The sequence below is a fragment of the Mus caroli genome, chromosome 9, assembly GCF_900094665.2.
Source record: "Mus caroli chromosome 9, CAROLI_EIJ_v1.1, whole genome shotgun sequence".
Lineage (NCBI taxonomy): Eukaryota > Metazoa > Chordata > Mammalia > Rodentia > Muridae > Mus > Mus caroli.
The window spans coordinates 38916597-38938226 of record NC_034578.1 but is presented as its reverse complement, the minus strand read 5'-3'; the positions used below and the strand labels follow the sequence as shown (position 1 = coordinate 38938226).

General features: G+C 45.0%; 1 protein-coding gene across 1 annotated transcript in view; it reads left to right on the top strand.

Annotated features, from left to right (window-relative positions):
* Positions 1 to 21630, top strand: part of Sorl1 (sortilin related receptor 1) — a 155911-nt gene that overhangs the window by 51315 nt on the left and 82966 nt on the right. The window contains exons 7-12 of the mRNA XM_021171441.2: positions 1929 to 2030; positions 3031 to 3200; positions 6198 to 6390; positions 10011 to 10128; positions 10327 to 10400; positions 16703 to 16791. Coding sequence (XP_021027100.1) covers positions 1929 to 2030; positions 3031 to 3200; positions 6198 to 6390; positions 10011 to 10128; positions 10327 to 10400; positions 16703 to 16791 — 746 coding nt within the window. The remainder of the gene's footprint in view (positions 1 to 1928; positions 2031 to 3030; positions 3201 to 6197; positions 6391 to 10010; positions 10129 to 10326; positions 10401 to 16702; positions 16792 to 21630) is intronic.

The following is a 21630-nucleotide window of genomic DNA, read 5'->3' as shown; positions in this document are numbered from 1 at the left end:
TGCGCTGCCTCAGGTAGACAAGCAAGCTGTGGCTATAGTGATGTTTGCATCTTTCCATTCCAATATCCTGTGGAGTTATTCTTAACATGCCCTCACTGGCCTTTGAGTCTCCACTCAGGTAGGGAGACCACGGAAAACCATCATGGCCAAAATAATATCACCACCAGCTGTTCTGGTATGCCCAAGTAGCTTCCCCCCAGACCAACAGGGCATAGAGCCTCTGCCAGTGGACACTCTGGAGGGTGGGATGGGGACAGGGTAGGGCAGTGGGAGCAGAACTCTTCATTTTATCTTACACTGATTTGTACCATTAAGTCTGTTCCACAGGGCTTACTAACAACCGTTAAAACGTAAAAAGGCCAACTAATAAAACCCTGCTGTTTATTAGGAAAAGCGACAGAGCCTGACAGCGTCCTGCACAGTCAGTGGTGTGTCATGATCTAATTGCTAAAATATTTCTTGATGGCCATAAAATAATACAATAACACTTTCACAATAAACAAAATACCTCAGGGTTAACCTGAATTAATTTAGGTTAGAAATAATTCTCTCAGAAGCAGGGAAAGTATGCCTTTTGAGACTTTAAAGAAAGATTGATGTATAGTGGTCTATAAGTTTGTATTTATGGGATAAGAGTGGCATGCATATATATGTACACACACACACACAGATGTGGTATTTCTCTTTCTGAGTGAGGCTTATCTCCAGTTGTATACATTCTCTTACAAATGTTATGATTTAATTGTTCTGTCGGAGTGAATAAAATTTATTATGTAAATGTATTGCATTTTCTTCATCGGATCCTTTGCCTATGGACACCTGGACTGGTTCCCTTTCTTAGCTATTGTGATATAGACTTGGATGTGCAAGGATCTCTGCTGGGTCAGAGCAGGTTTGATGTTTAGTTTCGAGGAACCTCCAAGCTGACAGCAGTAGTCGGCTGCTCCGTTCACACTTCTCCATCAGGTGGGCTCTTTCTCCACCACTGGGTGTCATCTCTTTTCTCCATGAGAGCCATTTTGACTAGTGTGAAATGAAATCTCAAAGCACTTTTAATTCTCATGTCCCTGATGGCTAACGGCACAGGAATGCTTTTACATTTATTTATTGGCTGTTGTGTTTCTGTCGAAACTTCCAGCTGACGTTGGGCCTTCGGTGTTACTGGAAATTGTCTTGTTTTGGGGAACAGAGTTTAAAGTAGTGAAAAAAACATAACATGCAATGCATGTATTTCGTGGGCATGTGTATTCATTGGTAGTCATGGAGATCTTTGTATGCACAGGACACCTTAATATCTTTATGACCCAGTGATGTCTTAAAATATCTAATGCAACGTGGGATACTCAGCATTGTTGATTGCTCTGTTCTATCAGACTCTCTCTCTCTCTCTCTCTCTCTCTCTCTCTCTCTCTCTCTGTATACACACACACACACACACACACACACACACATACATATATCCTACTTGATGGGAAATGTTCAGAGATTGGATTATGGAATTACCAAGCATTCTGTAGAGTCTTGCAAATTGAAGCCTTTTTGGGCTTTGTATAGTGTATGGCTGAGCTCACCTGTGAAGACTTAAAGCTGCAGGCTCTGCTCTGTCTAAACTCCATGGCCTTCTCCCTCCCCACCGTTCTTTTTCACACTCTGGTGGCCTCCACCACCCTCCCTGTGTCCAAGTTCCTCTGTCATACCATTGTCTCTCTTCCTTTGATACTCTCAGACTGTCTGTAGAAATTGTAGATCTAGTGTCCAGTACTAAACAGCTCAGCTCTGAGCAGATATTGTAAAAAGAGAAGAGGGACCGAGTCACAGAGTGCTTTGTGTTTTTAGCAGAATCAGAGGGTTTGACCTGTTTTCTTTTCCTCATGTTTTGAGGGACTGTCATCTGGCACAGTTAATTTTCCTCTTCTCTTCCTTGGCAGCATCTTCCGGGCAGCCAGCAGCAGTCATCTGTCCAGCTCTGGGTCTCCTTTGGCCGGAAGCCTATGAGAGCAGCCCAGTTTGTCACAAAGCATCCTATTAATGTGAGTGAGGTCTGCTGGAAGCCGGGAGGGGGAGGACGCTTGTCTCCAAGCATCATGGGAATGTCCTGCTGGTGTGAGCATTTTACATTCTCCCTGTGGGCACCCTCTAGAGAGGCCTCTGAAGAGACCTGTTATACTCTGGGCCTGTTGGTCTGCTGCTGTGCACTTCACTGTTGGAAGGGGAGCTGAATGGGAGTCGTTTTCCTGCTTTAAGTGCAGTAAGATTGGCAGAAGGGTCAGTGCCCGTCAGTGGCCTTGTATGCCAGTCCTTGGACAGGGGAGATTTGTGCACGGCGTTTACTTATTAACCACATGCTGTCTTCCTTGCAGATGACTAAGGTTCCAGAAGGGGATGTATTTGGGTTCTGCTTTTGTAAAAACAGGTTAGAAAGACCAAGAACAGAGTGGAGAAAGCATACGTAGTCAGTCAGTATTCAAATGAAGTCAATATTATATTAGTACATACCTCAAATGAACTCAGCATTAGTACATACTGATTGCTAAGAAGGCACAGTGTGGATCACCAGGGTAGAGCCTGCAGCGAGGATGTTGCCTTGGAAGGCTTTGGCATCAGCCAGCGGGTATGTAACAGGAATGATGATCAGGTCTGTCTAGTTTCTATGGGTTCTTTCAGTCTCCCGAGGGAAAAGAAGAGAAAATGAAATGCGCGTTAATCTATATTGTTCGTTGTGCTATAAAAGGTCTGCTGGGGGGAAAGAGGAGACATCATTACCAAAAAGAGGTTTCTAGGTCATTTATGGAGGTCAGAGGCCCATTCTTCTCTGGTGCTTTACAACAAACTCTACGGGTAGACCGGTCATGGATACTTGGAAGGGAAAATCATTTCAGCTATGTCAGTTTGGGGGGGGGGGGCTTATCTGTGACTTTATACCCACTTTTATCACTGGGACACGCGAGGTCATTGCCTGCATGTGTGTATAAACCCCCCCAGGGATAATTGGGTTTTTAACTGTTTGTTTTCTGACTTTGTCTTCTGAAGGAGTATTACATCGCTGATGCCGCTGAGGACCAGGTGTTCGTGTGTGTTAGCCACAGTAACAACAGCACTAACCTATACATCTCAGAGGCGGAAGGGCTGAAGTTCTCCCTCTCCTTGGAGAATGTGCTGTATTACAGCCCAGGAGGGGCCGGCAGTGACACCCTGGTGAGGTAAGGAGAAGCCCCAGCCTCCAGCCTTGGGCCAGTCAGGCCACCAGACTCTCCTTACCTTTTCAATATTAGTTGTCCATGGGGCCTTGCTTGAGGTGCTTTCGAAGTGTGTACCCCCTCCACCCCTGGATTGGGTGTCCTCAGATTACAATTGAATTGGTCTAGGGTTATGGCTCAGGTTGCCCTCCACCCCTCCGGGATTTTGTGTGTGGCCAAGGCTGAGCACTGCTGTTCTAGGTGACACTTAGGACCTCAGCTACTTAGTTAACCATTCCTTTGGGTTTTGTGGTATCTGAGCCAATGGGAAAGAACAGTTGGAAGATACCATCACTTCAGGGACACCGGGGCCCTGCTTTCAAGTGACTGACAGACAGCCTCTGGTGGTGTGTGATAACAAAGTCCCCAGGGTCATTTGTCCGTTTAACTGGCGATCACAAATGTAGGGCTGTTTGATGCTCATAGTACAGGTGTTCTTTGAGTGCTACCTTCTCCGAGGGCTGGGGAGCGGTTGAGGGCTCTGGATTTAGTTTTCTGCATGCTTGGCATACGTGGAATCATGGGATTGTATTCGGCCAACCTCATCGGGTGAGTGTTAGCATCTCACTTCTTTCTGTGGATGAATAATAGAGTCTGCATGTTTTAATAAGTAAGATTCATGAGCCATTGTCCCTCAGGTGTTTCAGTGACTTTAGTTTTCATCCCCCCACCCCACCCCGCCACCTGGGAGACTCCCATGTCTATGGAGTGACTGATGAGGCTCAGTGATGGCTTCATCATTTTACTCATTTGTCATGTATTCAGATGAGTTTCTCGTGGTAGGACAGAGTGGGATCCCCCACCCCCTGGAGAGGACCACTAAGGAAGGAGTCCTCGGTTATGTGACCATACGGCTTTGTCACACCTGGAAACGGCCCTTTACATGTGACAGTTTCCTTCCGTGGTCTGAGATTGAAACGAGATTCGTGTTGACAGTGGTAGGCCAGCATCCTGTCGAGCTCTCTTCGTATAGCCAGGCTTTATCTCAGGGTGACAAGGGTTCAGATGTGCTCAGTCCAATGAGCTGTTATCATTCGTGGGTTTGTCTCAGCCAGATGAGATGGGGTAAGGGAGAATTCTCAGATGCATCAGCAGGCTGGTTTAGAATAGATGGCTCTGAACTGAGTAGGGCAGTGTGATGCTGATGAACTGGCTCTTGTTTCCTTAAAGAAGAGAAGTGAGAACTCTTAACAAGGACTCGCTCTAGCTTTTGTGGGTTGTGCTTTGAGGAATCTCATGGGACGTCATAGCGAGTTGTATGACTCATATAGGAACTAATGTGCTAACTAGGTGGCAGACCCGTAGGGACAGCTTTGGAGGGAACACTTGGCTCAGTCAGTGGTGGGGATAATTGCCAGTGTGTAGATGTATAGGGTATGGCTGAAGGGGAAGCCAGGTGAACTTTCTGGCAAGTTTCAGCCCACAGCGCCTGGGAAAGGAGGGGAGAAATGCTTTGGAGTGGGCTGGTGGAAACGATGAGAGAAAACAAACTCAGGAGAGAGTGCAGGCATGAAGTCTGTTGTTTTAGTACAAGCCAAAGAGGGAAATGAAGGTGTGGCTGGACATCAGAGCAGAGCCTGGCAAAAGCTGGCAGGCAGTAAACGCTAAAGCCCCCAGAAGATAACAGGAAAAGAACCAGGTCTTGAGAGAAAGCCAGGCCTCCCACATGGACATAATAAGCAGGGAGCCTCAGGATGGTAGCTTCCGAAGGCAAGAGAGCTGAGGTGAGCGTGCAGAAGGCCAGAGCCCATTAACCCATTCTCCAACAGAGACCCAAGGAATCCCACCCACATCAGAGAGTCTACGCCCCTGTGTTTGCGGGGTGTGGGGGGAGGGGCTTTTCTCATCCTGCCAACGAAGAACAGCTTCATTGGTACTACGTATTTCTTCCCTTTCGTGCGGCAGAGGTTGTTGTGTGTCTCCCTATCTGAGGTGGTCCAACCATCACCCAGTTCAGGGGATTCCTATAGCATATGATGGGGACTTGGGAGCTTTATTGTACAGCCAATGGCTCAGAAAACTCCGACCTAAAGGGCACATGTACAGTTTAAAAAGCCACACATGAACCACGGTGACCGTTCGTCATAGATGTTGTATTTCTAACGAGCATGCGATGTGAGTGAAAAACTTCTTTCCAGTGGGCTTTGAAGTAAGACCTGGGCGGTCTTTACTGTCCTGTTAGCCAGAGCCGCCTCAGGCTTTATAGGGCTGTCCTCTCGCTGCCCGCACTGCTTCACTGCAGACCAGCAAGAGATGCTGTGAGAGTTCCTGACAGGGAACCCCGTGCTCAGTGCTTATGAATTGTATTTCTAGAGACCAGATGAGACTGTGAGCCTCAGCACTGTTACCCGTGTCTTATACACCTGGCTCAAGGCTTCCCACTTGTCCAGGCTTCTTGAAGGATTTGGACCAATAGTCACAGTGAGGAAATGGATCTCGCTCTGTCAACTTCTTTAAGATGTCTTTTACATTCTAAGTGTCCTCTGAGGAGTTGTTGGCTGACTGAGCACCCTGGCCCTTTAAAAACAATATATATATATATATTGCATATATATATTGCATATATATATTGCATATATATATGCAAGTTATTTAACTCTAAAAAACGATGTATGGTGAACCTTGTTAACATATAAGCAAAAGTAACAAGATATAAAAGGGTATTGCATGATTCAGTTCATACAGAACAGCCAGATCAGGCAAATCGGTAGAGACAGATCTGTAGAGACAGAAAGCAGATCTGTGGTTACCAAGGCTTGGGAACTGAAAGAAAAGCAGACAGAGACAGTGCCTGCCAATAATGAAAATGTCCTGGAACTCTCACATTGCATAACAGTGTGAGTGTACTTAGTGCCGTGATATTGTGTGCTTTATGGTGGTTCAATATTATGCTGCACACAATGCAAAATGCCAGGTAAATGCCGATCCCAGGCTTGCACGATTGTTATTCTTTGCCTGCAGGTATTTTGCAAATGAGCCGTTTGCTGACTTTCACCGCGTGGAAGGCTTACAAGGAGTCTATATTGCCACCCTGATTAATGGTTCTATGAATGAGGAGAACATGAGGTCGGTCATCACCTTTGACAAAGGGGGAACCTGGGAATTTCTTCAGGCCCCAGCCTTCACAGGATATGGAGAGAAAATCAATTGTGAGGTACAGCTGCTTTAATCTTGTTTGGCTTTTTTTTTTTTTTTTTTTTTTTTTTTTTAAAAAAAAAAAGAGAGCTGTGGTCTGGTGCAGTTTTCTATATTCNATGGAGAGAAAATCAATTGTGAGGTACAGCTGCTTTAATCTTTTTTTTCTTTTTTTTTTTTTTTTTTTTTTTTTTTTTGATACAAAACAGAGAGCTGTGGTCTGGTGCAGTTTTCTATATTCAATATTTACAGGAAGCATGCAAGATGATAGAATGTGCTTTTAATGACACATGGAACAAACTTCCATATGCACATCTGCCCTTTCAGGTCCCTGGCTCCACATTAAGGCATGGTGGGGGCTGGGATTATCTCAGAGGGGTACCATGGGATATTCAAGATGTATCTTTTAGTTATTGGAGATTGAACCACATACAGACCCTGCTTGTTTGACTCATGAGCTAGACCTTTAGCCTAATATCTCATGTTTGTTTTGTTATGAGATAGACTCTTGCTATGGAGGCCAGGCTGGCTTAGCATTTGTTAAGTGGTCCTAGCTGGTCTCAAACTTGCAGTCTTTCTGCATTAGCCTCCTAAGTGGCCAGAGTGCCAGGATTATGTCCTCTACTGTCACACTCAGCTTAATTTAAAAGTTTTGAAGGAAGCCCCGTGATACACAACATCTGTTAGACATCATGTTTATTGCTTGATGAATGAGCTTGAGTTAGCTCACGACTCTGACATGAGGACATAACGTGTGTCTTTTGAGGACATCACATCTTCGGGAAGCTGGAGTTTTGTGGGCCAATTTGATGAAAAGCCCAGCGGGAAAATCGGGGAGGGAGGGGGGGGACAGAAAATAAGGGTGGAAGTGTTGCCTAGGATTCCAAAACTTGAGAGGTTGTGTTTTGCGTAGCAGGTGCGTGTGTTCCATTTGCAGGACTTGGGATTATTCAAACATGAAATGGACATGTTTTTTCCCCCAGTTTGATGTATACAGCTGTTTCAAATGGATACTCTTTTAGTGGACACCACACACACACACACACACACACACACACACTGTTTAGACTTAACTCTAAAATGATACATGACGTTATCCTATTTTTTTCTCGTCTGGAACTGCTATTAAAAAAATGACACCACCAATTTTATTTTAAACCTACAGTGTTGAGGAATGCGCATAGTGTTCCCCTTTTACGTGCCTATCCAAAAAGTTGAGCATTTTAAACTGTGCTGCTTGGTCCCGCTAAGTGTTCTCATGAGTTGATTGTTGTACTCCCTAGTCATCTTGTATTTCTATTTCACCCGAGTGGGCAGAAAGAAACCAGAAGAAATTAGTGCTAATTTAGGGTGCATCCATAATTAGTCAGTCACCTAATCTTTTGGACTTTTGAATTGTTTGTCCATGGTAAGCTATGTTGTCTTTCCTGCATTTCATAGCTGTGTTTCTCCTCTTGGGAAAATTCTATTGGAGAGTCTTGCCCTAGAATACACTCCCCTATATTTCTCTTCTCTTCTCTTCTCTTCTCTTCTCTTCTCTTCTCTTCTCTTCTCTTCTCTTCTCTTCTCTTCTCTTCTCTTCTCTTCTCTTCNCTCTCCTCTCCTCTTCTCTTCTCTTTCTTTCTTTCTTTTTTCTTTTTCTTTTTTTTTGGCCCATAGGCCTTGATTTTCCACATGAAATCTAACTTTGGAAAGAAGTAGGCTATAAACAGACATGTGTAAACACCTAGACATTCCCCTTCCTCAGTATGTAGGCCCTCAGAAGCTTGGCCCATCTCGATCTGGATGTGGCTAGGCAGTGTTGAGCATGCCATGGGGCAGGGGACAAGGTTGGTGGAAGAGAGCCAGCAGCAGTGCTGTTTCTCCCTGATGAGCTTGTCACTGTTGTCACTTGTCACTGTTGTCACTGTAGGCTCCCAATGGGCTTTCAGTTTCTATCTCTTAGCTTAGGTGGTGCAGCGGTTTGGTCCCTGTCCCTTTTGCTGGGACCAAATAGCCAATAAGAATCAACTTTAGGGAGAAAGGGTTTATTCATTGGCTCAAGACTTTGAGGGTACAGTCTGTCACAGCAGGAGAGGCTCAAGGCGGATGCTTAGTCTTGTTTTCCCTTTCCCCTTTTCATTCAGGTAGGGATCCCAGACCTTAGGACAGCGCTGCCACAGTCAGGGTAGCTCTTCCTCCTCAGCTTAGCCCCTCCCCCACCCCACCCCGCACGCCCGAAGCTCCCTCACAGACCTACCCTAAGGTGTACTTCTAGGCGATTCTGGATCCAATCAAATTGACCATGAACATTAACCATCATAGGTGGTATGTAGCTTTCTGTCATCATTACAGTTTGGGAGGTAGAAAGGCTGATTTTGGTCCACTGTTTTAGAGGTATCAGTAGTTTTTGTCTGAGCTTGCTTGACTCTGTTGCTGAACATCATAGTAGAACAAGCTTGATTGATCATGGCAGACAGGAAATAGATAAAAGGAATCCAGAGAGGTAGAGGCCAAGGTTTCCATGTTCCCTTCAAAGGCACACCTAATGACAACTTCCTTGTACCAGGCCCCACCTCCTTAAGATTCTGCCACTTCCCAGAGGTACCAAAATCTTGTGTCTAAATCTTTAGAATAGGACCCTTGGGGAATATTTCAATCTAAATCATGAGGTGAAAAAGACTACATAGTAATGTATATGGTTGAAACATGATGGCCTAAGGATCCAGAAACACTTGATGGTCTAAGGATCCAGGAACACTTCTAAGGATCGACTTCCTTGTAGGAGAAATAAAAGGAAAGAGGAAGTAGGGGAGGTTCCTCGAGCCAACCTAATTTCCTGTTGTTCTTAATTGACCAAACCCTGGATGCTAGCAAGATTGGTTTGTTAGAAGGACCTTGGCTTTTTTGTTGTTGTTTTTGTTTTGTTTCTTTTGGTGATAAAAAGAAGTAGATTGGACAAACCTTGTCATCATTTTTTTCCTGTGCCGTGAACACAGAGTCCCCTGTTTTGATTACTAATAGGCATAAAATACTTTAGACATCACTTTTCTGGCCAGGAGAATGAGGCAGAGGCATTTGTGGTGGTCTACGGAATGGTAGGCATCTGAATTTAGAGAGGAAGCCAGTTTCAACACCACGAAAGCCTGCATCTTCGTATAAATGTGGGACAAGCCTTTAAGGCCTCCTCAAGACCCCTGTGACATTCATAACACGCATCTTACACGTCTGGCCATTTTCCAAGGAGACTCTTGGACTTCTGATTCGTTTTCTTCGACAGAACTTCTAGCATCTGTACTGACTTATAAAATCAACAGGACATTTCAGCTCTCTGTCTTTCTGGGTTCCTGGGTGGCACCGGCAATGGACTGCCTTTCTTCTCTGCTTGAGTTGACACTGGTTTATAATTGTTATTTCTGGGAGTCTCCAGACTTTAAGTTATCTTCGACTTTTCTTCAGTGGTAGACATTTATGTTGGGTCAGAAGATATGCTCTGTCTAGGGAGATTTGGAAACCACTGGGTTCTAAGTCTGGATTCCTCCAGGCCAGACCCTCTTCTGGGTCTTGCTGTGGGGTCCTCAGACAGACCCTTGGGTTTGAGGGAGTCCTAGGCATGTGTTGTGTTATACGCTGATCCCATTTGGAAATTTCCTTCTGAAGCTTTCTCAGGGTTGTTCCCTGCACCTGGCCCAGCGTCTCAGTCAACTGCTCAACCTCCAACTTCGGAGGATGCCTATCCTATCCAAGGAGTCAGCCCCCGGCCTCATCATTGCTACCGGTAAGTGTGCCTTGCCTGCTATCCCAGGGACTTGGGTGGGCTGGTTAATGCAGCCAGAGAGATATACAGTGATCATCTACACCCCTAGCAGTTTCCCCTCCTCATGGCTTTACGACATTATCCTAGTGACTAGCTACTATCTGGGATGTGTGGTTGGGCCAGATATCTTTCTAGCATATTCTTCCTTTTGTGTTTCAGGCTCTGTGGGAAAGAACTTGGCCAGCAAGACCAATGTGTACATCTCTAGCAGTGCTGGAGCCAGGTGGAGAGAGGTCAGTTCCTGGTCCCGGAGCTTTTGTTAGTGTGAGCATGTGAGCTGTGAGCCAACATTTAAGGGACCCAATGATCTCTGGTGGGGGTCTGTGATGCTCTGTATGATCCACATGTGTATACAGAAACCCAAGGCCCCACAGGAGACTGAGCCACACTCCTGTGTCTTCACACCCTATAACATACTTGTGATTTTTGCCAGAATATCACTTTAAATAAAAAGCAGACCGTGTCAGTTTTTATTAGAAACAACTGTGAATTTGACCAAGTTTTTCAGGATAATACATTCCATGAGGGGAAGAATACAGTGTCTGTTTGGCTTACTTCTTTCAGCCCTGGACTGGAACAGTGTCTGGCATAGAGAAAATGCCCAGTAAAATTTGGCGAATGTGTCAGCGAATTACAATGCAGTTGTGGTGGGTCTGACACTGCTCATTTCCCGTGTTTGTTCCTGAGCCTTGCTGGCTGGTCCTTTTCATCTTCTCCATGCTATGGGAGGGGATTGTTTTAACATTGTTTAACCCACTGACCACACCCATTCTCAAGGGTCAACTTGTGCTCCAGAATAAGTTGAGGTCTTATTCTGCAGAGACTTGGTCTGTGCTGACCCTGAGGATGGGTCCTGACATCCCAGCAGACCACTGTTCCGGCCGACTTGAAAAGTCAGCATCTGTAGCTTCTATCCCCACAGTGCTTCTTCTGGAGAATATAGCATGCACGTTGCCACATTTAATTTGCAATATGCATAGCAATCATGTCACCATTTGGCTCTGGGTAATTTGTAAACATTCCTCTTATATTTTATCTCATATGTGACCCAAGCTTCTTATCATCCTTCTACATGAGAGAAGACAGACAGTGTATGTATGTGTGTGTGTGTGTGTTTGTGTGCATATGTCCATGTCCATGTATTCAGATGAAAGAAGCGATCAGGACACCATGGCCAAACGAGAGTTGAAGGTTTGGAATTTTCAGGTCGCCCTCATCCTGTCCCACGGGAAAAGATGGAACAGCTGCCTCTCCATCCGTAGAGCTGTTGCTTCCTTTGGAGTGCGGCATCCTCTCACCAGCAGAGAGGGAGGCCTGCGGGCTTTTAGTACCTTCTGCTGCTGGAGACAACAGGGACGGGAACATCCGCAAGTTATTTCCTTTGGGTAGAGAGCTGTGTCTTGCTCCTCCTCCACTGGAGCAGCGTTGCCTGGCTGTTGCCAGGGCAGCTGTTGGAGACTCTCTCCAGGCATACGTAATACCTGCCAGGAAGTGTTCAGCACCCAAGGGACCATGTTTTGGGAACTAGCAGAGAAGTAGTTGGGGGTGACAGTTGGAGACTACCTGGGAGGGAGCTTCCCAGTCCCTGTGGGTTGCCTTCACCACAGAGGCCCCATGGAGGAAGGGCACCAGCCATTGCATGTGCTGGGGAATGAAGGATACAGGTGACAGATTACTGCAGGGAATAGTGGTGACGGAGATTCTGGTTGCCCTCCAACTAGCTAGTTATGTAAACTCTCTGATCCCCCACCATTTCTTCTTACTCTTTCTTCCATAACAACCTCACTGAGAGCTGTGAACTATGGCAAATCTATGCTGCGGTGTTCCATTTGATAAGAGACACCCCTCATTTCTCCAGATTCAAAGTCTCAAGCATGCCCCCAAGGGTCTCTGTACCTTCTTGTTGTATACATCCCCCCTCCACTGTCTGCATCCACCTCCCCGCACTGTCAGCATGTCTAGAATTCCGTATAAGGACTGCTCTGCATGGATAGATTGTTTATTCCACTTTCCAAGATTCTGCCACTCCTGTGAGTTTGAAGCTCATCTCCGAGGCTTCATTGCCTGGGGCTTTTCTGCTTTACTGATGCTGTTCCCACCACAGGGACAATGGTGGCTTTGCTTATCCAATCAAATCTTAATTGTTCTACCTACTTGGAATAGTTGAGCTGTTTTAATGTCTGATACCTTATTTTTCCATTTGTGTGTGTGTGTGCGTGCGTGTGTGTTCTATCGTTTTAAGTTGTGTTTACACGTGTGATTCATTTTGAGTTAATTTCTAAATGTGTCTGTCATAAGAGAATGATCACCACCCTACTGTTTTCATATTTTAATCTGCTTAGACCAATTTTTGATATCTATTTTTATCCGTCTGTTGAGAAGACTTTTCTTTCCCCTGTTGAGTCGCCCTTGGCCCCTCTTTGGAAATCGGTCTGTCATGTGTATATGGGTATGTTTGGAGGGGTTTCTGTTGTGTTCCATTGAGCTATGTGTCTGTCTTTTTCACCACTACCATATTGTCTTGATTACCAAAAACCTTATAGCCAGTGTTGGAATCAATTAGGGTGAGGCCTTTGCTTATTTTCAAAATTGCTCCCATTATTCAAAGTCCTTTGTGTGTCTGCATACCCTGTCAGTTTTGCTAGGACTTTCACTGGGAACACATTAAATGCGTAAATCGATTTCAGGGTAAATTGACGTCTTAATAACACCGAGTCTTTTGATCCACAGTTGTAGTCTATCCCTCCATGCCTTCTTTAATTTCTCTTGGTATCTTTACATTTCTAATGTAGAAGTCTTGTATGTCATTTCCTTCAGTTGTTCAGGCTGGAGCTCATGGTCTTACTGTCTCTGCCTTCTAAGTATGGGGATTACATGCATATGCCACCATGCCTGACTTCATCTTTTTTTTTCTTTTCTTTAAACTTAATGCTGGGGAATGAATCCAGGGTCTTCAACATACTAGGCAAGCACTCCACTGAGCTACAACCAGAAATATCAATGTTTATGTATATTATTCTTTAATATTTAAACTTGCTATTACTGAAAATGAAATTTTCTTTTAAGTTTATCCCTAACATTTTGTTGTTGGTAATTGTTTTGTTTTGCTTTGTTTTGTTTTGTTTTGTTTTGAGATAGGATCTGTCTGGGTAGCTCTGGTTTACTGGGAACTTGCTATACAGAACAAGCTGGCTTTGAACTCAGAGATCCACTGGTCTCCAACTCCTGAGTGCTTCGATTAAAGACATGTGCCCCCATGCCTGGATTTTTATGCTAATAAATAACAATGCCTTCTGCATTCTCCAAGGCCTGGATTCTTTCTTAGTTACTGTGTATGTGCATTTATTATAAACAATCCAACCAAATGCAAAGGGAGGCAGGTCCTTCCTCATCTTTTATGAAACCATTTCTTTTTCTTCTTACGGTTCCCCCCCCCCCCTGCATTGCAATGCTCTCCTAGTCCTCCCCTTCCTCTTACTGTGGTGACTTTGATCTCCAGACACTGTTGAGTAGATGCAGGAAGAGTGAGCATTCCAATTTGTTCTCTGTCTGGAGGATAAACATTTTAGTCTCCTTATTATTATTATTATTTTAAGACAGAGTCTCTCTTTGTAATCTAGGAAAGCTAGTCATGTTCTCAGCCTCGTGAATCAAACAATATGCTTTTGGTTGTATGTGGTACATATGCATACATATATGTATATATATTCCATCAGCCTGGAGAAAAATCCCCATTGGTCTTAGGTTATTGATAACTCTTAAAAAATCACATCCAGGTATTGATTTTTGTTAAATGAAACTTCTATATCAATGTAATGATAAAGATTTTCTTTATTCTGTTACTATGATGGGTTGTATTACTTGGCTCTTGAATATTAAGCTAACTTTAAGTTACAGAATAAGTCCCACTTGGTCATGGTATGCTGTCCTATTTATATATAACTAGGTTTGATGTGCTAAAAATGATAGGGGTCTCTTTGTGAGAAATACTAGTATGTGATAGTCTATTTTCAGTGTCTTTGGCAAGTTTCAGTATTGGGGTCTGGGTGGTCTCAGAAAGTAAGACTAGACTGATGTGTGTCTCCCTTCCTTTGCTTCTGACTGCCTATGCTAGAGTTGGTGCTATGTCTACTGTAATTCACCACTGGGCTGGGAATTTTCTCCTTAAAATATTTTTTGGCAAGAAATTCAATTTTTCCAGTTGGTGTATAATTAAGATTTTCAAATTTAGTGAATTTTTCTTGCTACCTTCTTAATATCTGTAGAAGCTTTAGAGATAATTTCATTCCTGGTAGGAATGACTTGATTGTTTTCTCTACTATATTATTAAATTTTTCCTTATTTGTGTGCTCTTTCTGTGTTTCAATAGCTATTTATTTTAGATGTTTCCTAAGTCTAAACATGTAAGGCTTTAAAATTTCTTTTGGATACATCTGTTTCTGCCCATTTACTTACTGTTTATCTGTGTCTTTGTTTAAAGGATTTTAGGTATGAGACATTTACATCCTTGCTCTCTTGTAAACTATTATTATTATTTTACTTTTGGGGGGAGCTGGGTAGGTGCATGTGGAGATCAGAATATATGTGGGAACTGTCTCTCTCCTTCTGCCGTCTAGGTCCTGGGAGCAGACCCAGGTTGTTAGGCCTGGAGGCAAGCGGCCTGACCACTGGATCATCTCACTGGCCCCGGGCTTTGCTTGGGCACCATTATTTATTGGAATTAAGCCTTGTCTTAGTCAGGGTTTCTATTCCTGCACAAACATCATGACCAAGAAACAAGTTGGGGAGGAAAGGGTTTATTCAGCTTACACTTCCATGCTGCTGTTCATCACCAAAGGAAGTCAGGACTGGAACTCAAGCAGGTCAGGAAGCAGGAGCTGATGCAGAGGCCATGGAGGGATGTTCTTTACTGGCTTGCCTCCCCTGGCTTGCTCAGCCTACTCTCTTATAGAACCCAAGACTACCAGCCCAGGATGGTCCCACCCACAAGGGGCCTTTCCCTCTTGATCAGTAATTGAGAAAATACCCCACAGCTGGATCTCATGGAGGCACTTCCCCAACTGAAGCTCCTTTCTCTGTGATAACCCCAGCCTGTGTCAAGTTGACACATAAAACCAGCCAGTACAAGGCTTTAATGTAATACTTTTTTTTATTTATTTCCTCTGTGTCCATTCTTCTCTATCTCTTCTTGCATCTCCTTTTGCGTTATTTAGATTTTTTGTGTTTTGACAGTACTGAGCGTTGAACCCAATGCCTTGTACATTCTTGTTGGGTGCTCTACCCTTAAGTTCCCTCCTTAGCCACCAGATATATTAGACTCTGTCTTTGTGTATTTCTCTCTTCTTTTCTTTTCTTTCATTGGGTTCTCTGAGGATTAGAACATGAATATCTAGTCTTTCATAGTCTTCACTTGTATATAAAATACAGAACATTTGTATCATATGGGTCTGTGTTCTCTCCCTGACCTTTCTGCTCTTGTTGTATCTTGTCTACATACTTAGAAAACACTCATTTATTTTTGCTTAAATTCTAATACTGATTTTAAAAAATAGCAAATAAGCAGTTTTGATTCCCCCCACCCCTAGGTTTTCCCATTTCTCTTGTTTGTCTCTGGTTCCTGATGATCCCTGGGTAGATACCTTGAGCATTTCCTGCAGAGCCACTGCCTGTGAGGGCCCTCTGTTCACTTGGCTCCCTTGGCTTTCCTTTGTTTGAGAACCCTCCATTCCTCCTTGATTCCCAGGCATTGTGCTTCTTCTGTTGCTGAAATCTCGGTGGCGTGTGGTCATCTGGGTTAAAAGGACCTTGGATAAATTTTGGGGGCTCTGTTTCCCCAGGTTCACGTGAACAACCTGTGGCTACTTCAGTTATGTCATCTGCACATGTACTGGCCCATTTTTATAGAAGCAAATTTGTTCACGTGTGTGTATTACATCAATTCTCTTTAGGTTCTATCAAGATCCCTCATTCAAATGCAGTTTGGGGCTTAGGTAGAGAGGTACATTCCATTTAAGGGATGCATGCTCTGGGATTCCTCCCATACTTCTCCAGCCTAGAAGGGCTCATTTGCCAGTTCCTTTTGTAGAAAGAGTTTCTATGGAAGTTTGAGCTCCCTGGCTGGAGCTGAAGCTCTCCATCAAGGCCTTCCCTTGAGGCACCTCTGTATCAGAAAACTGTGTGGGTCGCTTCTCCAGGCACCAAGTCCCCTCGTACAGCCCTCAGAGAGCTGACTTTGTTGTAGTAGAACAGCAGCTCTGGTTGATTGGGTTTTTATTTTGCAGCGTGGGGATGAAGCCTAAGGCTTCAGGCATGTTAGGCAAGTGAAGAGTGCCTCCGGCTGAGGTAGCCTATACTCTGGAGTGTGAGAACTTAGCTTTCTCCAACTCCAGGATTGTGAAAGAGAGGATGGACAAGAACCTGTTCTGAGAACTGGAAGCTGTCGTTGGGGTGGTGTGTGTCGGGGGAGGGGGAGGGCACCATTCCTACATTTATCTCTACAGCAGCTCATCACCTCTGGCTTGTTTTCCTTAATCAGGCTCTTCCCGGACCTCATTACTATACTTGGGGTGACCATGGAGGCATCATCATGGCTATTGCCCAGGGCATGGAGACCAACGAGCTGAAGTAAGTGCTTCTGGTTATCTCCCCTCTTCCTCCTCCTCCTCTTCTTCTTAAAAGAGATCTTTTCTACCCTTCTCTCTCTACTTCTTCCCTTTTAAAAACAAAAACCCAAGGTCTCACTGTGTAGCCCATGCTGTCTTGAAACTTAACAGTGTAGCTCCAATTGGTGTAGAATTTGCCAACCCCACCGGGCAGTGGTGGCGCACGCCTTTAATCCCAGCACTTGGGAGGCAGAGGAAGGCGGAATTCTGAGTTCGAGGCCAGCCTGGTCTACGGAATGAGTTCCGGGACAGCCAGGGCTACACAGAGAAACCCTGTCTCGGAAAAAAAACAAAAAACAAAAAACAAAAAAACAAAAAACCACCACCAACAACAACAAAAAAAGGACTTGCCAATCCCCCTGCCTCAGCCTCCCAAATACTGAGATTACAGGCATCAGTTAGTGTGCCTGGCTTCTTTCTCTTCTTTGGACATCAACCTGTCCTCTCCCACTGGTGTCGTCTGTGGGGACCTTTGGATGCTTCTGGAGCGCTACGTTCAGGTCAGAGAGCCGAGACCTCTGGAAATCACTTAAGCTGGTTATGTCTATGACATAACTATTTCCTTCTGTTTTAGGGGCCATTAGGGGAAACAAACAAGTGAACTAATATTTATTTCTTTGAATAAAAACTATCATCTTTCTTTTAATTACTCGTTCAAGGTTAACATATAAAGAAACTCATTATGGTAATTTTATTTGCTTTTTAGCATATATGACATTATTATTATTATTATTTATTCTTTTTGCTCAGCTATCCACGTCCTACTGCCCTGTCTGCTGTCCCCTTCTCCATCCTTCCTGCTTCTCTTCCTTCCCCAAGACAATTCCTCCTGCTTCCTCGTCACATGTAACTAGAGAGTTGTGAACATGTCTTTGCTTTTCAAAGTGTTGTTTCCAGAGGTTTGTGCATAAGACAACTAATAGTTAAAATGACAAAAATTAACGGCAGGCAAATAGTAGTTGTAGAATGCACATCACTTGGTAGCCAGGTGACTTCTGCTGTGCTAAATTTAGTCTTGGGGGTTGTCCTAGATGGAACTGGAAGAGATGCTAGGGTTAAATGCTTCATATTACAAACGGAGAAACTGAGGCTCAGGAAGAAGTAACCATTAGCTCGTAGAGTCATTTTTTGAGAGTTGGCCTTGGATTATGTCTAAGAAAAAAACAAAAACAAAATCAAAGTGTTGGGAGTTTGTAGATTTTCTTCCCTCGAGGTTTGATTTTATCCAGCATAATTTCTTTGCTTCCCTTCACGAAGCTATCAAACCAGAGTTACCGTTGGAAAAGACAGACTGACCCTCATCTCTGTTTGTGTTTGGCTTGAACCCTTTAGCTGGGTGATCACAGGAGGCAGAGAGGGCTTCTGTAATCACACTGTGCAGTGGGAAGAAGCAGGCTTGCCCTGCTTTTGCTCCCATTAGAACTGGCCAGGGGCAAGATATAGCTGCTTTGAAAAGGGGATTTTAACAGCTGGTTTCCCCCTTTGCTTAACTGGGCATGTACTGAGCCTTGAAGAGGTAGAGAGGCAAAGATCTGGTCTTGGCTTTCCACTTGGCTGCTCTTGGCCTTGGGTGGCATGGGGCAGCTGCTTCCCCAGAGCCTAGAGGCAGGGGAGGTTGTGTTTGTAGACGACACCTGCATCCCTGTTCAGATTAGCTCTTGCTCAGAGGATGATATTCACAGAGCCTGCTTCCCCCGGATCTGCTGGTGTTTGTGTGTCTAGTCATTTAACTTACACCACACACACTGAGAAAATGGTACTTATGCCAGGTACTGTGGGTCTAAAGATGAACAGGATGCTCTGGTCGCCTCCTACCCCCACGAGAGCTTCACCCTCTGGCTGTAAGGTAGGCGAGGAGGCAATTGTAGTGGTTGGTAAACTGTTATGCGAGGAAAGCACATAGGATCCGGGGCTTGGCGTCCTGGGCATAGATTTCATTCTTTGGATGGTTTTAGTTTTCAGGTTCGGGAGTCGGTTCTCAATTTTCCTTGTTTAACTTCTCCACAGATTACATTAGCATTCCAAGCTGGCTCCTCTGAAGGAGCGAGTGTGATTTTAGTCCTCTTACACCATCTGTCGGTGCATATGTGCCCAGGGAACTCAGCATCATTCTTCGCTAGCTGCAGCAAAACATGGCCAGGAAAATAAACCTGCTGACGGGAAACCACAATGCCTTCCCTGGGCATTTCATAATGGCTGTGGGGGTCGGCGGTGGACATCGCGGGCACGGTGGTGCTCTTCTATGGGCACGGGCTATTTGGAAGTGTCTGCAACACATAGTTCAAGTAAATAAGGACTGGCCTCCTTTTGACAGGTACATGTGTCCCAGGAACCCGCTCAGACTTGGCTGGGATCCGAGCAGCCACCTGGCGTTTAGCGAGCGTGTTGTTCTCAGAGGTGTTTGCTCCTCCTTCTGCTGTTCTGAAAGGCAGAGGAGTTGAGTGGAGTTAGTCCACAGTCTCCAAAGACAAACAGCGATTCCCTGTGCCGCGTGGACTCCAGTGAGGCCACGTGCTAGGCTTTCGGATGGTTGTGAGAAATACACCAAAGAAACAGGGCAACGCTGGGAGAGTCCGTTTTGAGTTCACAGTGTCGCAGGATTCAGTCCCGCTTGGCTGCTCCATGGCCTTTGGGAGGCTGGGCGGCATTAGCTTATCAGGGAGCACGTGGCTGAGCAGAGCTACTCAGCAGAGTAGGCATGCTGACTAGGTGTAGCCTTTCAAGGCGTGCCCTCTACAACCTCTTTCCTGTAACTAAGCCCCACCCCCTACTCTCCAACACCTCTCCATAATGTCACCATGGTATGAGCCTATCAGGGGATTAAAGTCATGATATGTCCACCTCTCAGAGACGGGCTCCACCATGAGAGCGCAAAGCCTTTCCAGCCATGTTGACAAAACTGGCTTCAGCCTCTGGGCCTCTGACCTCCCTGACCATAGAAACCTCTCTGTCCTTTGAACCTTAGAAATTTTGGGGTATCCTATTCATTTAGATTGATTGTGTTCAGACTTCATGTTTTAACTCCATTTCATTCTATGCCTGGATTCTTCAACTCATTAGCAAGGCTTTTGTAGGCCCGTATTCCTGTTCTATACAAGTTAGCAGGCACTTAGCAAATATTTGATCTATCAATAAATAGGTCACGCATACTTGAGCATCTGAGATTGCTTTTCTCTTTCTTTCTTTTTTTCTTTCTTTTAAACATCCATTTAAGAAGGGGGAAGGGATCTGGGTAGGGTGCTATTTACACAGCTCCAAGGGAGACCACTGCTGTTGTGTTCTGTGTAAATGACAACCCCTGAGCAGTGGGGGCTTCCTGAATGTGTGCAGCCAGACAGCCAGAGAGAAGATCTGATCCACCCTCCTTATCTTCTACATGAGGACATGATATAATTTGTGGGAGTTAGCGCCCACACTGGAACATGAACAGATTTCTGCTAGGAATCATTTCAGGTCAATTGCACAAACATTTGTTGAACAACCACAGTGAACCAGATGTTGTGCTAGACACCAGTGATGGAGAGGCGAGTGGGGCCTGGTTCAGGATCAGCCTGTGCCCATGGGAGCGCTAGGGCGTCAGAGCCAGTTGGAGAGAGACTGGGAGAAGGAAGGACAGGAGGTTCTGTGTATCTGAAGATGGATAGAATGTGGTCCCTCACCTTTAAGCATTTTACTCTTTATTTGTAATATAGGCAAAGAGAGCCAAATAGAGCAGAGTCTTTTGTTTTAATCAGAGGGCTGAGGTAGTAGAGATAATCCCAGCACTCGGGAGGCAGAGGCAGGTGGAATTCTGAGTCCGAGGCCAGCCTGGTCTACAAAGTGAGTTCCAGGACAGCCAGGGCTACACAGAGAAACCCTGTCTTGAAAAAACATAAAAGACAAAAACAAAAAGAACGGTGGTCAAAGACAGAAAGACAGATTTGGGGTATTTGTTTCCCCCACTCCTTGGTGGTTTATTTACTATTTCATGGCATTCTTTCTCTGATTAGTACAGCAGCTAAGATCCCTCTGTTTGCCTTCTGCTTGGTTCTCCATTGAGACTTTATCATTGGTGTTAAGTGAAACAGAGAGCAGGAAGGGGAAGGCTTTGTTTTGTTTTGGTTTGGTTTGGTTTGCCTTTGCGTCCACTTGTCTGAAGTGAGCAAACGAGAGCCCAAGGGGCTAGGGATTTGCTTTTGCATCCATTCAGCATGCTTGACCAGGAACCTGCCTGGAGGATAGCAAGGGGTGGTGTTCATTCTTACGGGTGCACAGCTTGCTGCAGAGAAGGGGCCTGACCAGCAAGGATCCAAGCACTGGTTTGTGAGCTGGATCCCGAGGGCCGAGATCAATTTCTGTCTCTTCTTGGCAGTTCGCCTGTCAGTGTGATGAAATGTTGATAGTTACTAACACTTTGGACTTGCCCCAAAGCATCTTTTCTATAAGGAGATCTCCAATTTCACAGGGCTTCCCTCTGGGAATCCCCCAAACTCCTGCAGAGGCCACACACCGCAGCATAGCTGTAGTTATCTTTTCTAGGCGCAGCCTCGTGGTTCCAGAGCATAGGAAACTGCAGTGGATTCTACACTCGTGGCTACAGCATCACAGTGAGGCAGCTGCAGAGAGCCATCCCCACCCCAGTCTCACCCTGGGTGGCTTCCTCTGCTCCTGAAGGCAGAAGCAACAGATGTCCTTATCACCTTTTAACTGTTACAGAGACAGTGCAGGGTTTTTTCCTTTCCTTTCCTTTCCTTTCCTTTCCTTTCCTTTCCTTTCCTTTCCTTTCCTTTCCTTTCCTTTCCTTTCCTTTCCTTTCCTTTCC